The 20,193-nt window shown below is 45.0% G+C and overlaps 1 protein-coding gene across 2 annotated transcripts in view; it reads left to right on the forward strand.

Annotated features, from left to right (window-relative positions):
• LOC134927206 (uncharacterized) overlaps positions 1–19,971 on the forward strand; it is a 605,974-nt gene extending 586,003 nt beyond the window's left edge. For both annotated transcript variants that reach the window (XM_063921361.1, XM_063921370.1), the window contains exons 21-23: positions 2,164–2,243; positions 5,657–5,798; positions 19,112–19,971. In XM_063921361.1, the coding sequence (XP_063777431.1) occupies positions 2,164–2,243; positions 5,657–5,798; positions 19,112–19,132 (243 nt within the window). In that variant the 3' untranslated portion in view covers positions 19,133–19,971. The remainder of the gene's footprint in view (positions 1–2,163; positions 2,244–5,656; positions 5,799–19,111) is intronic.
• Positions 19,972–20,193: the final 222 nt, after the last annotated feature.

Below are 20,193 nucleotides of genomic sequence, written 5' to 3' on the forward strand. Positions count from 1 at the left end.
ATCTAATAAACTCTCATTGGCTAACGTCATTATATCCGGGTTAGGGAGTGCATATGCTTAACATCGCTCCCTAGCAACACACTGCGGTCATGTGACATCCTCATCGTGACTCGCATCGTGAATCTGTTTCTGGACCATGAAGTGCATATGAGTGCTTGTACTTCCTAATTGACAGCCATTAAGGGTATAAATACCTTACTAGCCCACATGGTATGTCACCTTTGAAAGAGCTGCAGTACCTTCAGCGAAATGCATCAGGTGCGATCTCAGGTCACCCTTAAAAAACTTGTTGCTGCTCTTCATGTGCCCAGACCAACACTGGACCTTTTATCAACTCGGCAGAATTAACTTTTGGTGAACAGATCTACTTTTGGACGTCACTCTCAACGCCTGATTCCATACTAAAGACACCGTATTCTGGTGAGGACCCAGGACCCTGGACATCACAATCATACACAAGGGACTCCTTCAAGGGACTATGCCTCCAGCGGTGCATATATGATAATGACCGTTAATTTGGACTGTGCTATCAGCTCCTAACAAATATTCTGTACACCTATCTGCTGTCCAGTTCATACTAAAAGGAACAGGCACTACAAATTGAGCAGCCTGAGTTTGGTGATCTTATCTATTTATTTTAAATTAATTGTTGTATGTTTGTTTTTATTAAATGTAAACCTTTCATCCTATCGATCTGCTTTTTAAGAATTTTTCATTACTAGTGCTGCTATTTTTTTATTGTGTGTCATTAAAGGAACTACACTGTGTAGGGGATAACAAAATAGCTTATTGGATATAGTATTCAACTTTACTGTGTTAAATACTGAAGATTGACATTATCGAAGTGCTGATATAACCCTAATCAGTCCTCTCGGTGTTGAGACAGCACATATAATATTACTATTCAAGTCCATTTACACTGTGTAGTGTTCCATAGTAACACTGTTTCAATTATTCTGTTAAGTAACAATATAAGAAATACCTTCTCATACTCACAGCCTGAATAGCAGGGGCAGTGAATCATTGTTGCAATGTTTGGACATTATGGTTACAACCTCATGTAACAGCTTATGAGCAAATGTAAAGCAATATGTTTCCTTCTGCAATATATTGTAAAAGCTCCAGTTAACACGGAAATTATAGGTTTTTGTACAAATTGAGCACTGATACAGCGCTGCATATAAATCCATTTATGGTTCATGGACTTGTGAATTAAACACGAAGAAATATACAAAGGGAACAACACTTTTGCTTTGTGTTTATAAACTTTATTCACTTTATGTTTATTCTCTCTCACATTTATTTTTCTTTTGGATTTTAATACTTCGCTCGACAATTAATAAAGGACATATTTAGTCCCAATATAATAACAATAGTGACTTAAAATAACAATTCATATAAACACTCATTGAGGCCTTTATTCGATATTATTGCTGAGGATATATATATCTATAATCATAACTGGTTTCTCTTTCCTTTCCCCTATCTATGGGGATTTGACACTATAAAAGAGAAAGAAAGCAGAGATGAACATGATGGGAACAGGCAACAGGAGAGAGGCAGCGGAGGAGGAGGGAGGGGATAGGTTCAAGGGGGGAGGTGAAAGAGGTGGTGGACTGGATTAGGACCATGACTTCATCTGCAGATACTGGGGCAAAAGAAGCCAGAGTTGATGAAATGGGTAAATGGGGAGAAGCAGGCTGGGAAAGAGGGGTATGGGGTGCTGAGAGTCTAGTAGGATGTGATGCCATGACATATGGGGTGGAATTCAAATGTTTGAAAAGTCGGTTGGGTGTCTGTTTTTTCCTGTCTATTAGATAGGAAAAACAGACTCCCAACTGACATTTCAAACATTTGAATCTCCCCCATGGAATCATTTTGACATGTAGGTGGGTGGTAAAGTCAAGGCCAGAGGGGAGGTGGGGAGGAGGGCAGAGGATGGAGTTAAAAGTGATAAGAGGCAGTGGGATTGAAGGACTAGGGGTTTCATAAATTCTTGAAGTAAGACTGTTTAGAGTAGCACACTGTTGGTCGAGATCAAAACTTTAAAATGGAAGAAGTGAGCAATGGAGGTCAGTTTCCTCCAGTGTCGCTTGTCTGTTGAAATTAATCCATTTTATGCATGTATAATTTTCTTTAATCAGCTTGTCTTTTGAAATCTAGACATCAGGTGATATTGCAAAATGCTTTGCGCAAATGAGAAAGGATTTTATTCAACGTCTTTTAGATCTCCATGGCCAGAGGTAAGAAAACAGATATATCCCCATGAAATGAAAGTTATCTATTTATATAGTATGTGCTCTTTGAATAACGTCACCTCTTGCATCCTCAGTGTAATAGCAGCATCAGATTATAGAATACAGCAACCAGTCACATATTACATAGAACATATACACATTCTGTTTTTGTATATGTTTTCATCACAGCGGCGATTGTTTAGTGACAGCAGATGCAGTGAGGATTTATTCACAAAGTGAGTGACAGGTAGGGAGCATTTGTGGTAGGTAACGGGGAGGGTGGGTGACTTTACAAATGATAAACATGACTGTTTTTTGGACGTGTCCCAGCCAGCAACTGAGAATTTGTTCACAGTTTTAATGGCCCAGGCGTTATAGTTCTGACCTTCATTCTGAGCAACATAGGGTTGCTCAAAAGTTCGATGTTGCCACTGATACTACTGGTGTTGAGTCTTCTGAATGTATGCGGTGGATTATAGATGTGGCATTAGCATTGCAGTAGCGACTGTATCTGAGTCCACCTCTGAATCAGGCCCTTAAGGGCCGTCTTTTCTCCAGTATTGTAGCTGGAGTAAAGACATCTTTCTCTTTTCCCTATTTCTTCTCTGTATGAACCAATCATCTAAGACAGTAAAATAATTATATTTCAATACTAAAATGTTGACATTCACAAATTAAGTCAACATTTTATCTGACATAGACGATTCCCTTCTAGAGTGGTTCTAAGAGATTGTATACCCTTATTAAGGGGGATGGATGATGTGTACAGGGACTGTGCATCCACTATACACCATTTGTTATTTTTCTCCTATTTTAAATAATCATTTGCAAAATATGAGTGTAGTCTCTCACATATGAATCCAATTGTGATACGTATTTTTTAATAATGGTACCTACATATTGGGATACCCTCTAAGTTAAGGACCCTATACCTGCCACTATAGGGAGACCTGAAAGTTGTTTTACATTTTATGTAATTTGGGTATATGGGACAATGTTGCTATCTTAGGAGTTTCTTTAAAAAGATGCTTGTATTTCTCTGCTGTTTACATTTATTCTGAATGCCTTTAGTAAACATTATTTCCAGATCATTTAGGGCAGAGCTGGCCAAACCAGTCCTCGAGATCTACCAACAGGTCACATTTTCCAGACCACCTAGCTGGAGCACAGGTGTAGTCATTACTAATTAAGATGTGCTGCATTCATTCCTAACTGACAATTCTACAAATCTACAGGAGGCCTGGAAAACATGAACTGTTGGTAGATCTCGAGGACCGGTTTGGCCAGCCCTGATTTAGGGCATAGGTTCTCAAAATCGTTCCTCAGTTAGCGTTTTCTAGGTAACCCAGCAGATGCACAGGTGTATTCTTTACTCACTGACACATTTTAAAAGATCCACAGGTGGAGCTAATTATTTCATTTGTGATTCTGTGAGGAGACATGAAAAACATGCACTGTGTGAGGTCCTGAGGACCGAGTGTGAGAACCTGTGATTTAGGGCAGGGCCGAAACTAGGATTTTCATCACCCGGGGCAAGGCAGTAATTTGGCACCCCCCCTCCCCTACCCTGTCAGACTAAAATAATCAGATTATCAACAAAATTGAAAAAAGGGGATACTATTGGACAATATTACCCTATGTGCCTCAAATGCCCTATGTGTCACATGCCCCACCAGCGTGTTCAACTACATGCTCCTCTGTGTGTCCCCATACATTGCACTATATCATAACATTTCATCACTGCACTACATCACTATACTACATCCCCTACACGCTGAATTACATCACTGCACTACATTCCCCTAATCACTGCACTACATCACTATACTACATCCCCTACAAGCTGAACCACATCACTGCACTACATTCCCCTAATCACTGCACTACATCACTATACTACACCCCCCACACGCTGAACTACATCACTGCACTACATGCCCCTATGCACTACACTACATACCCTATATGCTACACTAGATCACTACACTACATCCCCTTATATGCTGCACTACATACCCCTATATACTGAAATACATTACTACACTACATACCCTATATGGCACACTACAACACTACACTACATCCTCCTATAAGCTACACTAAATCCCTCCATCTGGGAGGCAAAGCAGAGGTTGATACTGCTAACTGGGAGCACAGCTCGCTTCTATAGCTTGTACAGTGCACTGCACGCTAGTCGCAGCACTGCATGGCAAAGAAGAGAGTTTAAGACAGTAGCCAACATAGGAGAGATCCCAGGTACTGGAGTTCACCTGCACAGCGTCGAAGCCAGCTGCAGGCAGACAGGTGGGTCAGAGTCATTGCCCCGGGAGCTGTCTGCTGTCTCACTGGAGCAGTACAACACTTCCGGTAAAAAAAAAACCCTGCTCCTCTGTAACTCCTTTGCGCCCCCTCAAATCCTGCACCCGGGGCGCATGCCCCCTTAGCGCCCCCCCAGTTACAACCCTGTTAAGAGTAACGTAGTAGATCGCTTTCTATTCTTTTTAGTGACTCTTGATCACTTAAATGATAGACCTCATTAACATGAAAACTATACTCCCATCAGCATTTAGAATCACTATATCCTTATTATTAGCTAGCATCATACTTGCCTACCTGACCCTCTCCATAAGGGAGAAAATACTCTGTTCCTGGACTTTCCTGGTAATGTATGATTGCCATCACCTGTGGTGAAACACCTTTCTTATCAATTAACTAGCTCACCACAGGTGATGGCAATTATACATTACCAGGAAAGTCCAGGCACAGAGCATTTTCTCCCTCATGGAGAGGGTCAGGTAGGTAAGTATGGCTAGCATATAGATTCAAAATCAATAAACAGTACATACTGAGTTTATCCACAGCTGATAATCCTCTTTTAAGGACTTGCTTTGACTCAATTTCACCTTAGACAGGTTTTGAATATCTGGTTCTGTTCTTATAGATTTATGATTTTGGGTGATCTTTTTGGAAGCTCTCTTTCCTCTGTTATCATCTTCTTTTTAGGTCCCCCAGAGAATCAGTGTTTTTACCCAGGCTATCTATCTTGTCTGTATGTTTGTACTAGAACCTTCTGCCTACAAAAAACTCTGAAGATTTATCATCAATATCTATTGTAGATCCTATAAGAATATATCCCTTTCTCCTCTGTAATGGTACTTTATTTTCTATTTCATTGTCATTTTTATGTTTAACAAATGTTTTTCTTTTCAAAGACTAAAAGTCTCCGTAGTTCTAAATGAGCTTTCGTGTAAAATTTAATTCCACTCATGAATTTCTCATTATCGTGCACTAAAGTGGGATTTGTTTAGATTTAGAGTGGGTTTCTACCACACTAGATAATTCCCATGTGTTAAGTACTCTCTTATACTATGTGAATATTCACATTTGGCTGCTTTGCTACAATAAATGTCTGTCTTTAGGTTTGGAACCTTTCATGGAAAACTTTGGTTGCGTAATGGATCTTCAAAAATTTGGCAGCAGTTGATATCGCACATAAGATCATTGTCCAGAGACCGAGATTTGGACAATCAAAGTGACACAATTAACAGACTGATAATAATGGTAACTATGTTTCATATATTTCCAGTTGCTTCTATATTGTCTAGTTGTCTAGGCCTAAATGTTGTGATTATGATTATTTTGTTTTATTTCATCATAACTTTAGCAACCCGTATCACGGGACACCAATCCCAGTTGTTCTCATTTAGTTGAGCTAAGATCCACCATTGGGGGGAAGCCGGGATATTATTGTACCAGGCTTGGGCTCAGAGGGAAGGCCAACAGTGCACTGATGATCCTGCCTGCAAACTTCTTATTTACATGCGGTAAGCCAGCTTGTAACTAAGAAGCCATTTTCTGCTGGAATCACTGGGGTTCTGCACCCTCCCGGCTCTCCGACACTGACTGTGATCAGCTGCACTAGAGGCTGCAGCTGAATAATTGGAATTAGAAGGAGTGGGGCTCGGTAGTCGTGTGTCTTGGTTCCCTCTTTCATAGGGGGGAGGAGGCTTCAGTGTGACCATTGACTCATCTCATTTCATACCCCCAACTCTCCTCCTTACAGCCATTTTAGCTCCTTGCTGTGCAATATTGCATGTACAGTAATAGATGCACTCAGTGGCAGACGTGTCCCAAGGGTACCTCTGTTCCCATCCCTCTCCAAGTGTGTCTCTGTCCCCATCCCTCTCCAATTGTGCCTCTGTCCCCATCGCTTTCCAAGTGTGCCTCTGCTCCCATCCCTCTCCATGGGTGCCTCTGCTCCCATCCCTCTCCATGGGTGCCTCTGCTCCCATCCCTCTCCATGGGTGCCTCTGCTCCCATCCCTCTCCATGGGTGCCTCTGCTCCCATCCCTCTCCAAGGGTGCCTCTGCTCCCATCCCTCTCCAAGGGTGCCTCTGCTCCCATCCCTCTCCAAGGGTGCCTCTGCTCCCATCCCTCTCCAAGTGTGCCTCTGTCCTCATCCCTCTCCAAGTGTGCCTCTGTCCCAATCCCTCTCCAAGTGTGCCTCTGTCCCCATCCCTCTTCAAGTGTGCCTCTGCCCCAATCCCTACCATAGTGTGCCTCTGCCCTTATCCCTTCCCAAGCGCACCTCCTCTGCCCCATCCCTCATCAAGTGTGCTTTTGACCTCCCTCCCCAAGTGTGCCTCTGCCCCACCCCTACCCAACTGTGCCTCTGTCCCATCCCTCCCCAAGTGTGCCTCTGACACCCCTCTTTAAGCGTGACTCTGACCTCCCCTCCCCAAGCGTGCATTTGACACCCCCTCCCCAAGTGTGCCCATGCCACATCTCTACCCAAGTGTGCCTCTGTTACATCTCTACCCAAGTGTGCATCTGTTCCCATACATCCCCAAGTGTGCTTCTGAAACTCCTCCCCAAGTGTGCCTCTGTTCCTATACCTCCCCAAGAGTGCTTCTGAAACCCCTCCCCAAGTGTGCCTCTACTCCCAACCCCACCACGTGTGCCTCTGCTGCCATCCCTTACCAAGTATGCCTCTGTTCCCATCCATCCACAAGTGTACCTCTGCCCCATTCCTCCCCAAGTGTGCCTCTGACACCCTTCAAGTTTTCTTCTGACTCCCCTCACCAAGTGTATCTCTTAGCCCCTCCCCTTACCAAGTATGACTCTGCTATCCATCCCTTTACAGCACCTGATACTCTACAGATGGAATGGTCTACCACAACAGATAAAATATTAGACGTTGATTCTGCTGCTGGATGTTCGGGCATCCCTCTCATGGTGGCTACACACATCCAACCTGGAAAAGGGGTGACCATTCTTGATTTCTCACTGGACGCTTCTCACCGCAGATGCCAGTCTCCAGGGTTGGGGAGCTGTCACCAGCAATCACTGCTTTCAGGGTTGCTGGTCTCTGACAGAAAGAGATCTCCTGATCAATGTCCTGGAACTTTGGGCAGTGTACCGGGCCCTTCAAATGGCTCAGGACCTTCTACAGGGTTCTCCGGTACAAATCCAGTCAGACAACGCCACTGCAGTGGCTTATATAACTCGACAGGGAGACACTCACAGTGCGGGAGTGATGCAGGAAGTAACTTGGATTCTCACCTGGGCGGAACTCCATCTTCCGGCCGTCTCCGCAATGTTCATTCCGGGAGTCCTCAACTGGGAAGCAGACTTTCTCAGTCGACAGGATGTTCACGCCAGAAAGTGGCCTCTACATCCAGCTGTCTTTGAGCTTCTGGTGTGCAATGGGGTCTTCCAGACATGGATCTCATGGCCCCCAGACACAACCAATGTCCCAGTGTACAGGGCCAGGACAAGAGATCCGGGAGCGAGCTACGTGAACGCACTCACAGTCTCATGGATCTTTCGTCTGGCCTATCTCTTCCCTTCTGTGTTTTTCCTTTCCAGAGTACTTGGCAAGTTCAAGGAGGGTGGGATCTCTTTTTGGTTCTTCAGGCCTTACAATGGACTCCTTTTGAACCATTGGAAACTGTGGACCTCAAGTGGCAACCTGCTAAGACTTCTTTCTACTGGCCATAGCTTCAGCCTGAAGAGTCTCTGACTTAGGAGCTTTCTCCTGTTGCTCCCTCTTTTTCACCAGGACCGGGTGGCAGTGCAGTTTCTTGCGGCGGGCGAGTCGTGCAATCGCACGGGGCGCCCGCCGCGGCACTTTACGGGTCCCAGATTCCCCCCTCCTCCCTTTTCCCGAGTACTCCTGCTCGGGGGCGGAGTTTCGTGGAATGATGCGGTTGCGTTGTGACATCACGACGCAACCGCATCAATCCACGAAACTCCACCCCCAAGCAGGAGTACCCGGGAAGAGGAGGGGGAGCCAAGCTGGAAAGAGGAGGCGGCCGGCGTGAGGAAGGAGAGGTGGTCCGCCCCGAGGAGCGGGAAGATCTTCTTGATATGTAAGTTGTATATTTCTCTCCCCCCACTTGACACTTGCCTGCCGTACTGTATAGAATGGGGACACTTTCCTGCAGTACTGTGTAAAATAGGGACACTTGCCTTCCATACTGTATAGAATGGGGACACTTTCCTGCCATGCTGTGTAAAATGGGGACCCTTTCCTGCCGTACTGTGTAAAATGGGGACACTTGCCTGCTGCACTATGTAAAATGGGGACATGTGCCTGCCGTGCTGTGTAAAATAGGGACACTTGCCTGCCGTGCTGTGTAAAATGGGGACATATGCCTGCCGCAATGTGTAAAATGGGGACACGTGCCTGCCGCAATGTGTAAAATGGGGACTCTTGCCTGCCGTACTGTGTAAAATGGGGACACGTACCTGCCGTGCTGTGTAAAATGGGGTCACGTGCCTGCCGCAATGTGTAACATGGGGACACGTGCCTGCCGTGCTGTGTAAAATGGGGACACTTGCCTGCTGTAATGTGTAAAATGGGGATTTTTTTTTTTTATCCTGTGGTAGGCGTGATGATGAGATCAGATGAGACCACGCCCATTTTAATGAAGACATGCCCATTTTAATGGGGTCACACCCTGTTGCTTTTCCTTTTTATATCTATGGGGGGGCGCATATTTTTTATGTGAATGGGGGGGCGCATTTTTAAATCTCGCACCGGGAGCCAAATTGACTAGAAACGGCCCTGCCGGGTGGTCCTTCGGACTAAACGTGGATATTTACCTAAGATAATGTCTAAATTCCCCATCAACGTACCAGGAGCCTTGTCTTTCACAAGAGGAAGCCTCATTGGATGTGGTCCATGCTCTCAGAATCTACATGGACCGTACTAGTTCCGTTCGGAAAAAGGATTCCTTTTTCATCCTCTATGGATTCCACAAACGGGGCTGGCCCGCCAATTTTCAAATGTTGTCATGTTAGCTCCGCATGACCATTTCACTGTCTCACACCCAGGCTGATCTTCCTGTTCTACGTAGAGTCTCTGCTCACTCTACACGCTCTGTGGGTTCTTTGTGGCAGTATGCCATGGAACATCTGCTGATTTACTCTGCAAGGCTGCTACGTGGTCTTCTGCCCAAATGTTTCTTAAGTTCTATGCCTTTAATACGTTAGCCTCTCAGGATGCAACCTTTAGCCGCAATATTCTTTCAGCCTAAGAGCGTTCCCTCCCTATTACAACTGCTTTGGGACATCCCAAGGTTATCCCTGTGGAGACCATGGACCCTGAAGAAGAAAAGAAAGAGTTATGGTAAAACTTACCTTCGTTAACTCTTTTTCTTTGAGGTCCATGGGATCCACAGAGCATCCACCCTGACACATCTAGCTTCAATGAGTTGCCTTTCCGGACACCGGTTCCCTTCTCTTCTCTATGAGAGTGTGTTTTCCTGTGTGTACCATTCTTCCATCTCTCCTCTCTCCAGCTCCTGCTTTGGGCTTGTTACCTAAACTGAAATGCCTGAGAATGGGGGCGGGGTACGAGGGGAGAGGAGCCCAGTGCATCTTGGGAGGCTCACAAGCTTATGCTGTTCGGTGCCAATCCTGGTCTCCACCAGCCATACCCAAGACTATTCCTGTGTATCCCATTGTTAGGGTCGCCTGCCCTGTGCTGCCACGTCGTCATGGCAACCGGGAGACAAGTGCTAGCGGAGTAACCTGAGCGCAGCTGATACTCCGGTTCGGGTCTTTTGCTGTGCAGTGGTTATAGGCTCTGTGCATGGCAGGGGATCCGGTGCTGGTTTTTGTGCTCACAGTCTGTGAGGTCTGAGTGGGGCGTGGACAGCACCTGCTTTATAAGGCCTCTTTTCAGGGTAAGCAGATGCTGCTGAATCTTTGTTGGTTAGTCAGTTTCTGAAAGTTAGCCAGTACTGTGTAGCTTTGTATTTGTTTGTTGCTTACTGCAAATAGGCCTGGGGATTTGGTATTACACTCTGCCAATCCAGACCTAGCAGTAAGACTGGAGTCAGTCGTTTAGCTTGCTGGGGTTCTGTTACTACTCTGTGAACTTAGCAAGTTTGCGGCTGTATTCTAAGACTTGCCTGTCTAATCCTGTCTCACTGTGCTAGGTGTCAGGGGTCAGTTTAGTGGCAGTAAGCTGAACCTGTGCACTGCAAGTGAGAATTAGGATTGTGGAGACTCTCCTTGTGTCTATCATTCCATCTCTGACCAAGGAGTTTACTGCCACACCCGTTGGTAACCCTTTAGGGTTTTGCTGTTGCCCTTAGCAACAGCATTTCGGGTTCTCTATGTATTAAAACACAACATCTTGCTTTTCCCATCTGAGCAGTTCTAATACAAGGGAGATACCCAGTTCCTTAGCCTCTGGGCTTCTCTGTTCACTTTGTGTGTATTTTGTTACCCTACCACCTTCTGTGTACGTTATGTCATATTCCCTAGTCTGTCTGTGAGTCCATTTGTTTTGCATAACAGTTCAAACACCAGTACATTCCTGCAGGCACTGGAGTGCATAACAGTCCTGACACCAGTACTTTCCTGCAAGCACAGGTGTGCATAACATATTCAGCAGCCAAATACTCCTGTTGAAATTTTGTGGGAATATGGAGCATACCCCTCAAAATACGTTGCAACAGGTGGTCGATCAGGTGCAGGTCCTGACTCGACAATTTAATGATTTGTCCATTAAAATGCACACCTCCCAGGCTGCTGGCGGAGCTCCCGCAGCAGCAGCACCTGCAGGGGTTAAGGAGCCGAAAGTAAATCTCCCGGATCGTTTTTCTGGAGATCGCTCGCAGTTCTTTTGTTTCAAGGAGAGCTGCAAGCTATACTTCCGGCTTAGGCCTCAGTCTTCTGGGTCGGAGATTCAGCGGGTGGGCATAGTGATTTCCTTGCTACAAGGAGACCCACAGGTCTGGGCATATGGGTTGCAGCCTGACTGTCCGTCGCTTAAAAGTGTTGATGCTTTTTTTACGGCACTGGGCATGTTGTATGATGACCCTGACAAGACGGCCTCAGCCGAGGCTCAGATTTCGATCCTTAAGCAAGGGCGAAGGCCAGTTGAGGTTTACTGTACGGAGTTTCGGAGGTTGGCCCATGATACCCAGTGGAATGACCCAGCCCTGAGACACCAGTACCGAAGAGGTCTTTCTAACCAGATAAAGGACCAGCTGGTACAATATCCCTTGCCTGATAGCTTGGATCAGCTCATGCAGTTATCCATCCGGGTGGATAGACGGCTGAGAGAGCGTAGGCTTGAAAGGGAGACTGAGATTTCCTTCCTTCCCAAGGGAACCTCAGACTCTGAGGAATTTTCCGAGGAGCCTATGCAGATTGGGGCTACCCGCCTCTCCTCGCGTGAGAAGACGCGGAGGAGACAGCAGGGGTTGTGTTTGTACTGTGGGAATAAAGGTCATGTGGTAGTATCATGCCCAGAAAAGCCGGAAAACTTCAGGGCCTGAGGGTGATGGGAAATATCCTGTCAGGCCAGAAGTCAGAATTTCCCAAGAAGACTTTTATCATTCCGGTGACCTTGAAGATCCTCGGTCAAACTGTCAAGACTGAGGCCTTTGTGGACAGTGGGGCCGACGGGGTTTTTATGGACCGCCAATTCGCCCTGAAACACTCTGTTCCCTTAGTACCCTTGGCATCGGAAATTGAGATTTGTGGGTTAAACGGGGAACCATTATCCCAAGGTAAAATTACCTCTTGCACTAGCCAGATTTCTTTGTTTATTGGAGCCACACACTCTGAAAAATTGTCCTTTTATGTGACTGTCTGTACTTTTGCCCCATTGGTGTTGGGGTTACCCTGGTTAAGGGCCCACAATCCTCAATTTGACTTGGTCTCTGGGGAGATTCTTAGTTGGGGTACTGATTGTTTCAGGAGTTGCTTGAGCCTTCCAGTCAGGTTCTCGCAGCTAAGTTTGCCAGGATTGCCAGGGTGTTATGCAGATTTTGCGGACGTGTTCTCCAAAAAAGTTGCAGAGGTACTACCTCCCCATCGCCCCTATGACTGTGCCATTGATTTGTTGCCAAATGCTAAGCTTCCCAAGAGCAGGTTGTACTCCCTGTCACGTCCTGAGACTCAGGCTATGGCAGAGTACATTCAGGAGAACTTGGCTAAGGGATTTATCAGACCTTCACAGTCTCCAGTTGGGTCGGGGTTCTTCTTCGTGGGTAAAAAGGACGGTTCGTTGCGACCCTGCATCGACTTCAGGGAATTGAACCGTATCACGATTAAAAACTCATACCCACTGCCTCTCATTTCGGTCTTGTTTGACCAGCTTCGTACTGCCACCATTTTTTCTAAGATTGACCTACGCGGTGCGTACAATCTAATCCGAATAAGAGAGGGGGATGAATGGAAGACTGCCTTTAATACCCACTCAGGGCATTATGAATATTTGGTGATGCCTTTTGGGCTCTGTAATGCCCCGGCAGTCTTCCAGGATTTCATGAATGATGTGCTCAGGGAATATTTGGATAGATTCTTAGTTGTATACTTAGATGACATCCTAATCTTCTCCCATTCCCTGGAGGAACATCGGAAGCATGTACGCTTAGTCCTCCAGAAACTCAGAGACCACCGGCTTGGGGCGAAGCTGGAGAAGTGCGAATTTGAAGTTCAGCAAATCGCATTTCTAGGATATATTATCTCCCCAGAAGGTTTCCAAATGGAGGGTTCCAAGGTACAGGCAGTCCTGGATTGGGTGCAGCCCACTAGTTTGAAGGGGCTTCAGCGTTTCATGGGCTTTGCGAATTTTTATAGACGATTTATCGCTGGATTTTCGTCTATAGTGGCGCCCTTGGTGGCACTCACTAAGAAAGGGGCGGATGTTGCTCACTGGTCTTGTGAGGCTAAAGCGGCTTTTGCCCGTCTCAAAAGGGCATTTGTTTCGGCCAAGGTGCTGCGACACCCAGATCCAGAGCGTCCTTTTGTGGTGGAGGTGGATGCCTCTGAGATGGGTATTGGGGCAGTGCTTTCTCAGATGGGAGTGTCTGATAATCGCCTTCATCCCTGTGCTTACTTTTCCCGTAAATTTTCGCCTGCCGAGATGAATTATGACGTGGGTAACCGGGAATTGTTGGCTATTAAGGATGCACTCGAGGAGTGGAGACACTGGCTTGAGGGGGCTAAGTTTGTGGTCTCAATTCTCACTGACCATAAGAATCTGGCATATTTAGAGTCAGCGAAGCGTCTCAATGCCAGGCAGGCACGATGGGCTTTGTTTTTTGCTCGCTTTAATTTTTTGATAACATATCGCCCTGGGTCAAAAAACATCAAGGCTGATGCGCTCTCGCGGAGTTTTGCTCCAATACAGGAGACCACCGAGGAGCCGTTGCCCATTGTTTCCCCATCATGTATTAAAGTGGGCATTACCCAGGACCTCTTATCATTAGTCCTTAGAGCACAGGAGCAGGCTCCTCCAGACCTTCCGGTAGGTCTTTTGTTTGTGCCTCCTAGGTTAAGACAGCGAGTGTTCCTGGAATTCCATGCCAAGAAGTCTGCAGGTCACCTGGGTATTGCCAGAACTCGGGAGTTGCTATCTAGGGCGGTGTGGTGGCCCTCGGTGGCTAAGGATGTGGATCAGTGGGTTCGGGCATGTGACATCTGTGCCCGAAATAAGACTCCTAGAGGGGTTCCTGTTGGCCCATTACATCCACTCTCTATCCCATCTAAGCCATGGACCCACATTTCAATGGATTTTGTGGTGGACTTGCCCAAATCCTCGGGGATGACAGCCATCTGGGTTGTCGTTGACAGGTTTTCGAAGATGGCGCACTTCGTTCCACTGGTTGGGCTGCCATCGGCCAGACGCCTGTCTGAATTATTTATGCTGCATGTTGTGCGTCTCCACGGGTTGCCACTTGATGTGGTCTCTGACCGCGGATCCCAGTTTGTGGCCAAATTCTGGAGGGCATTTTGTTCCGATCTCCAGATTTCTGTCAGCTTGTCGTCGGGCTACCATCCGCAGTCTAATGGGCAGACTGAAAGGGTGAACCAGTCCTTGGAGCAGTTCCTCAGGTGTTATGTCTCCAAGTGTCAGACTGACTGGGTTGCTCATCTGTCCATGGCGGAGTTTGCCTATAACAACGCGGCTCACTCTGCTACAGGGATCTCTCCCTTCCTTTGTGTGTATGGGCATCATCCTAAGGCCAATTCTTTTGACCCCCTGGACTCCATGCCTGGTGGTTCCTCTGTGGTTTCGGTCCTTAGAGGTATTTGGCGGAAAGTGAAAAAAGCCCTTGTGTCTGTGTCATTAGTGACCAAAAGGGTTTTTGATAAGCGGAAAAGACCCTGCAGCTTCAAATTAGGAGACTTCGTCTGGTTGTCTACCAAGAATTTGAAGTTGAGACAGCCATCTCATAAGTTAGGCCCCCGGTTCATCGGCCCTTATAAGATCACCAGGGTTATCAATCCGGTGGCATTTCAGTTAGATCTGCCCCGTTCTTTGGGTATCAATAAAACATTTCATTGTTCCCTTTTAAAACGGGCGATTAGTAATCCTTCTTCCAGTGGAAGACCTTCCCCTCTTCTGATACGTGGCCAGAGGGAGTTTGTTGTTGAAAGGATTCTTGACTCCAAGGTGGTTCGGGGTCGGCTGTCATTTTTGGTGCACTGGAAGGGGTATGGCCCGGAGGAGCGGTCGTGGGTGCGCAGTTGTGATCTTCATGCCCCCAGACTGATACGCTCTTTCTTCTCGCAGTTCCCCGATAAACCCGGTGGTAGGGGTTCTTTGACCCCTCATCAGAGGGGGGGTACTGTTAGGGTCTCCTGCCCTGTGCTGCCACGTCGTCATGGCAACCGGGAGACAAGTGCTAGCGGAGTAACCTGAGCGCAGCTGATACTCCGGTTCGGGTCTTTTGCTGTGCAGTGGTTATAGGCTCTGTGCATGGCAGGGGATCCGGTGCTGGTTTTTGTGCTCACAGTCTGTGAGGTCTGAGTGGGGCGTGGACAGCACCTGCTTTATAAGGCCTCTTTTCAGGGTAAGCAGATGCTGCTGAATCTTTGTTGGTTAGTCAGTTTCTGAAAGTTAGCCAGTACTGTGTAGCTTTGTATTTGTTTGTTGCTTACTGCAAATAGGCCTGGGGATTTGGTATTACACTCTGCCAATCCAGACCTAGCAGTAAGACTGGAGTCAGTCGTTTAGCTTGCTGGGGTTCTGTTACTACTCTGTGAACTTAGCAAGTTTGCGGCTGTATTCTAAGACTTGCCTGTCTAATCCTGTCTCACTGTGCTAGGTGTCAGGGGTCAGTTTAGTGGCAGTAAGCTGAACCTGTGCACTGCAAGTGAGAATTAGGATTGTGGAGACTCTCCTTGTGTCTATCATTCCATCTCTGACCAAGGAGTTTACTGCCACACCCGTTGGTAACCCTTTAGGGTTTTGCTGTTGCCCTTAGCAACAGCATTTCGGGTTCTCTATGTATTAAAACACAACATCTTGCTTTTCCCATTTGAGCAGTTCTAATACAAGGGAGATACCCAGTTCCTTAGCCTCTGGGCTTCTCTGTTCACTTTGTGTGTATTTTGTTACCCTACCACCTTCTGTGTACGTTATGTCATATTCCCTAGTCTGTCTGTGAGTCCATTTGTTTTGCATAACAGTTCAAACACCAGTACATTCCTGCAGGCACTGGAGTGCATAACAGTCCTGACACCAGTACTTTCCTGCAGGCACTGGTGTGCATAACACCCATGGACCTTGAAGAAAAATAGCTAATGAAGGTATGTTTTACCAGAACTCTTTCTTTTCTCTGCACATATTGCATCTGCCCCACCTGCAGTGCAACATGGTTTTGCCCAATTGCTAACTTTTTTGGTTTGCTAACAACTCTGAATAACCCTCATTGTCAGCCTTAAAGCATGGCACCACTTCTGTTGTAGCTTCAGCTCAGCAGTGTCAGTCAATCAAAAGTGGATACTTATGGAAGAACCACTCCCTGCAGGGAGGAGAATGCTTACCTCTGTCGGTTCTCCCCTCCTTCTCCAGGATCCCAGTCAGACAATTGGCTTCTTCACTCCCCCACATTTTAGTAATGCTGGCCATTACCATCGATGGTGGAGGTAACACAAAACATCGATGTCAGGTATATATTCTGTGCATATCCATCAATGGTTTTCCATCAGTGTTTATGCACATGCGTGGCTGCAGGCTCTGCTGTGTGTAAGCCGGGGGTGGGGCTGAGTTGTGAGTGACAGCTCAGTCTATGAAAGAGCTGGGGATCCCATTCCTGTCTCTTACACACAATGTAAAGGTGGTCACACATGGTACAATATTTTAAATGATGTGGGCATTTCAGACCACTCAGAACGACACATAATTTAAAAAGGGCCGTGTATGGGCATGATAACATTGCTGATGCATGCACCCGCAGGTCATTCGCCACCTCCTCAAATCCCATTAAAATGAAGAAGGATCTGAGGTGTCGAACGATGCGCAGCATGGCCCTGCACCACTTTTTTTAATCATAGATGGTTGATGGCCATCCCTACTTTTTTGGGACACATGGGGGGAATTCAATTGTTTGAAAAGTCAGTTGGGTGTCTGTTTTTTCCTATCTAGTAGACAGGAAAAAACAGACACCCAACCGACTTTTCAAACAATTGAATTCCACCCTTGGACAACACCTCTCTGGCCATCAGCGCTTCAGATAAAAAAAAACTACCAACTTCCTCTCTCTCCACTATATATAGGCTCACACCAACTGCCAACTATCTCCTAAAATGCGGTGCTTCTAGAGAAATCCCCTCCTCATGCTGATATGAGCTTGTTTAACCCCTTAGAGGCAGTGTCATGCTGTTCCTGTCTATATAAGCATTACCACTGTCTTTGGTCTCCTTCACAATCAAGCAGCTCTCAAGCAACCACAAACTTGTTGAGTAACATAGAAACATAGAATGTGACGGCAGATAAGAACCACTTGGCCCATCTAGTCTGCCCCTTTTTTTACCATATTTTTATCTCAAACCTCATTTGATCCTTATTTCTTTGTAAGGATATCCTTATGTCTATCCCATGCATGTTTAAATTGCTCTACTGTCTTAGCCTCTACCACCTCTGATTGGAGGCTATTACACTTGTACACTACCCTTTCTGTGAAATAATTTTCCCCCAAATTTCCCCTGAACCTACCACCCCCCAGTCTTTCTGGGTATGTTTTGTGATGTAGGCCATGCACCATTTTAGTTGCCCTTCCTTGTACAGTCTCTAATGTATCCTTTTGAAGATATGGCCTCTAGAATTGAACACAGTAATCTAGATGAGGGCGTACCAATGACCTATACAGTGGCATTATTACTTCTTTCTTTCTGCTGCTAATTCCTCTCCCAATGCAGCCAAGCATCTGAGTAGCCTTCCTCATTGCTTTATTACATTGCTTACCTGCCTTTAGGTCACCTGAAATAGTGACTCCTAGATCCCTTTCATAAATACATAAATATAATAAGATCACAAGCAATTAAACTTTTGTTTTGAAACTTATTTACACTGTATGTTATAATACATTAAAAGGGAAATTTACTAAGCTCCTGTGTTCATTCGAGTTTGCATTTTCTACCAAAAATGCATCTTGGTAATTTACTAAACACCAATCATGGCAGAGTTTAACCAATTCGTAATCACTTTCACGGCTGACCACACAAATATGAATCAATGGACCATCGGTCAGACTTGGTTGGATTTTTACATACACCTCATAGAACACGGGAAATTACCAAGAATTTGTATTCTCAATCTCTGCATACAATACCCAAACACTGCCGCTAAAGGATAGAATTCATATAAAAACTTTCAAATAGAACTGCTTTTGGCTGGTGTGTTTGGAGAATCATGCGCGGATCAGTGAGATGCTTCTCTGCACAAGTGCATGCTTCTCTGTGTGAGAGTGTGTAAAATAATGTAAAATGAGAAAAAAAATTGTGTGGGGTCCCCCCTCCTAAAAATAACCAGCCCCGGGCTCTGGTTTTTAAAATACCGGGGAAAATACCGGCTGGAGCCTGCCTTGCATAAGGGAGCAAGCACTGAAAACCTTTTCCAGATTTGGGAAATATATATTTTGATTCACTGTCCATAGATAGTAAAACATGCCTTCAGAAATGTTTTCGTACAACCCAGTGGTATGAAGCCAGGCAACTGTTGATTGCGTTAAACAATGTTAGCTAAATAAAAATTGTTGCCTCTGGTTTCTTGATCTACAGTAGCTCATTGTCGACTATGCCTGATATAAATATTGGTCCATCTTCAATGTTGTATTTCTAAGTACTTTGCGTGTCTTTGTGTGGCATATAGTATTTTTCTGCCTTTACCTTGTCGATCAATTGTACTTTATATTTGTTTGCTATCTGTCAATACCTACTTTGGTGCTGACTTCCATATACATTTATCATTGTGCATATGTCTATTGTCTTTTCTTTCTTGTATGCTCCAATAACAAAAAATAATAATTATTAAAACACCACTCTATGTATTGTGATTCTCCAGTGCATATGTTCCTTTGTACTCATTACACGTTTCTATATTGTTTATTTCACAACAGCTATCAGTAGAGTTCAACTAGGAGGTTAACTACAGATGACCGGACTTTTCCATTCTGGACCCAGAAAGAAGAAAAAGTCATTAATACCTTGTTTTTTATTACATACTTTACATTTCTCTAGTACTAATACAAATATTGCAACTGTAGTTGAGCATTATTACTATTTTAGATTTACTAACAAGAGATTATTAAGAAAAAAAATTTTTTTACTGTATTTTCCAACATTTTGATGTTGCCACAAAATCTGCTTTCTTTCACTCTGCCTCACTTTGTAGTAATGTTCTAAGGCTTAGCGTTGGAGAGAGATAAAGTGGACAGAGATAAAGTACCAACCAATCAGCTCCTACATTTGATATTTCAAACACAGTCTGTTACATGGCAGTTAAAAACTGATTGGCTGGTACTTTCTCCACTTTATCACTCTCCAAGGCATACCACATCACCTGACAAGCACACCACATAGACATCTCATTCATATTTACAGTGTGGGCATTATACATGTGTTGTATTTACCTTGTGAGAAATGTGTTTAGGTGAGCCGCTTAATAAGTGCACAAAATGGAGTTTTATATGAAATGCGTAATCATAGTTCTAAGATGGTAAACGGCTCTCCTTATATAGCCCTATTCTACAATGGCTCCTTTCATGTATGCTTCCAGTTATTTTATCCTATAAAAGGTAATGGCTTTTTTAAGAATTAGTACTAAGATGAGCCTATCACACTGTGCCTTTTGGTCTAGCCAATTGGTCTGAAGTATGGTATGATAATTTATGCATTCTTATACGCATTATTGCATGTTTCCTTCTGTTATGGAAATAACATAATTCATAATAAAAAAACTGATCTTCTTGGGACACAATTTTGGACCCTAGGTATCGATTTTTGAATGTTGGTCAATAATAGCACTTGCCAAAAACATATTGATTGTCATTTTTATTCTCCTGTGTCGTTTTTTCATCTTGAGCTGAATCTATGTGTATAAACCTTTGTAAACTAATAACACACACAAATACTTATTTATATTGCTTAATCAGTAACCAGAACATTCATAGTTTACAGTGATAAGTAATGCATATAAAAC

Source organism: Pseudophryne corroboree, chromosome 1 (genome assembly GCF_028390025.1).
Source record: "Pseudophryne corroboree isolate aPseCor3 chromosome 1, aPseCor3.hap2, whole genome shotgun sequence".
NCBI classification, from domain to species: domain Eukaryota; kingdom Metazoa; phylum Chordata; class Amphibia; order Anura; family Myobatrachidae; genus Pseudophryne; species Pseudophryne corroboree.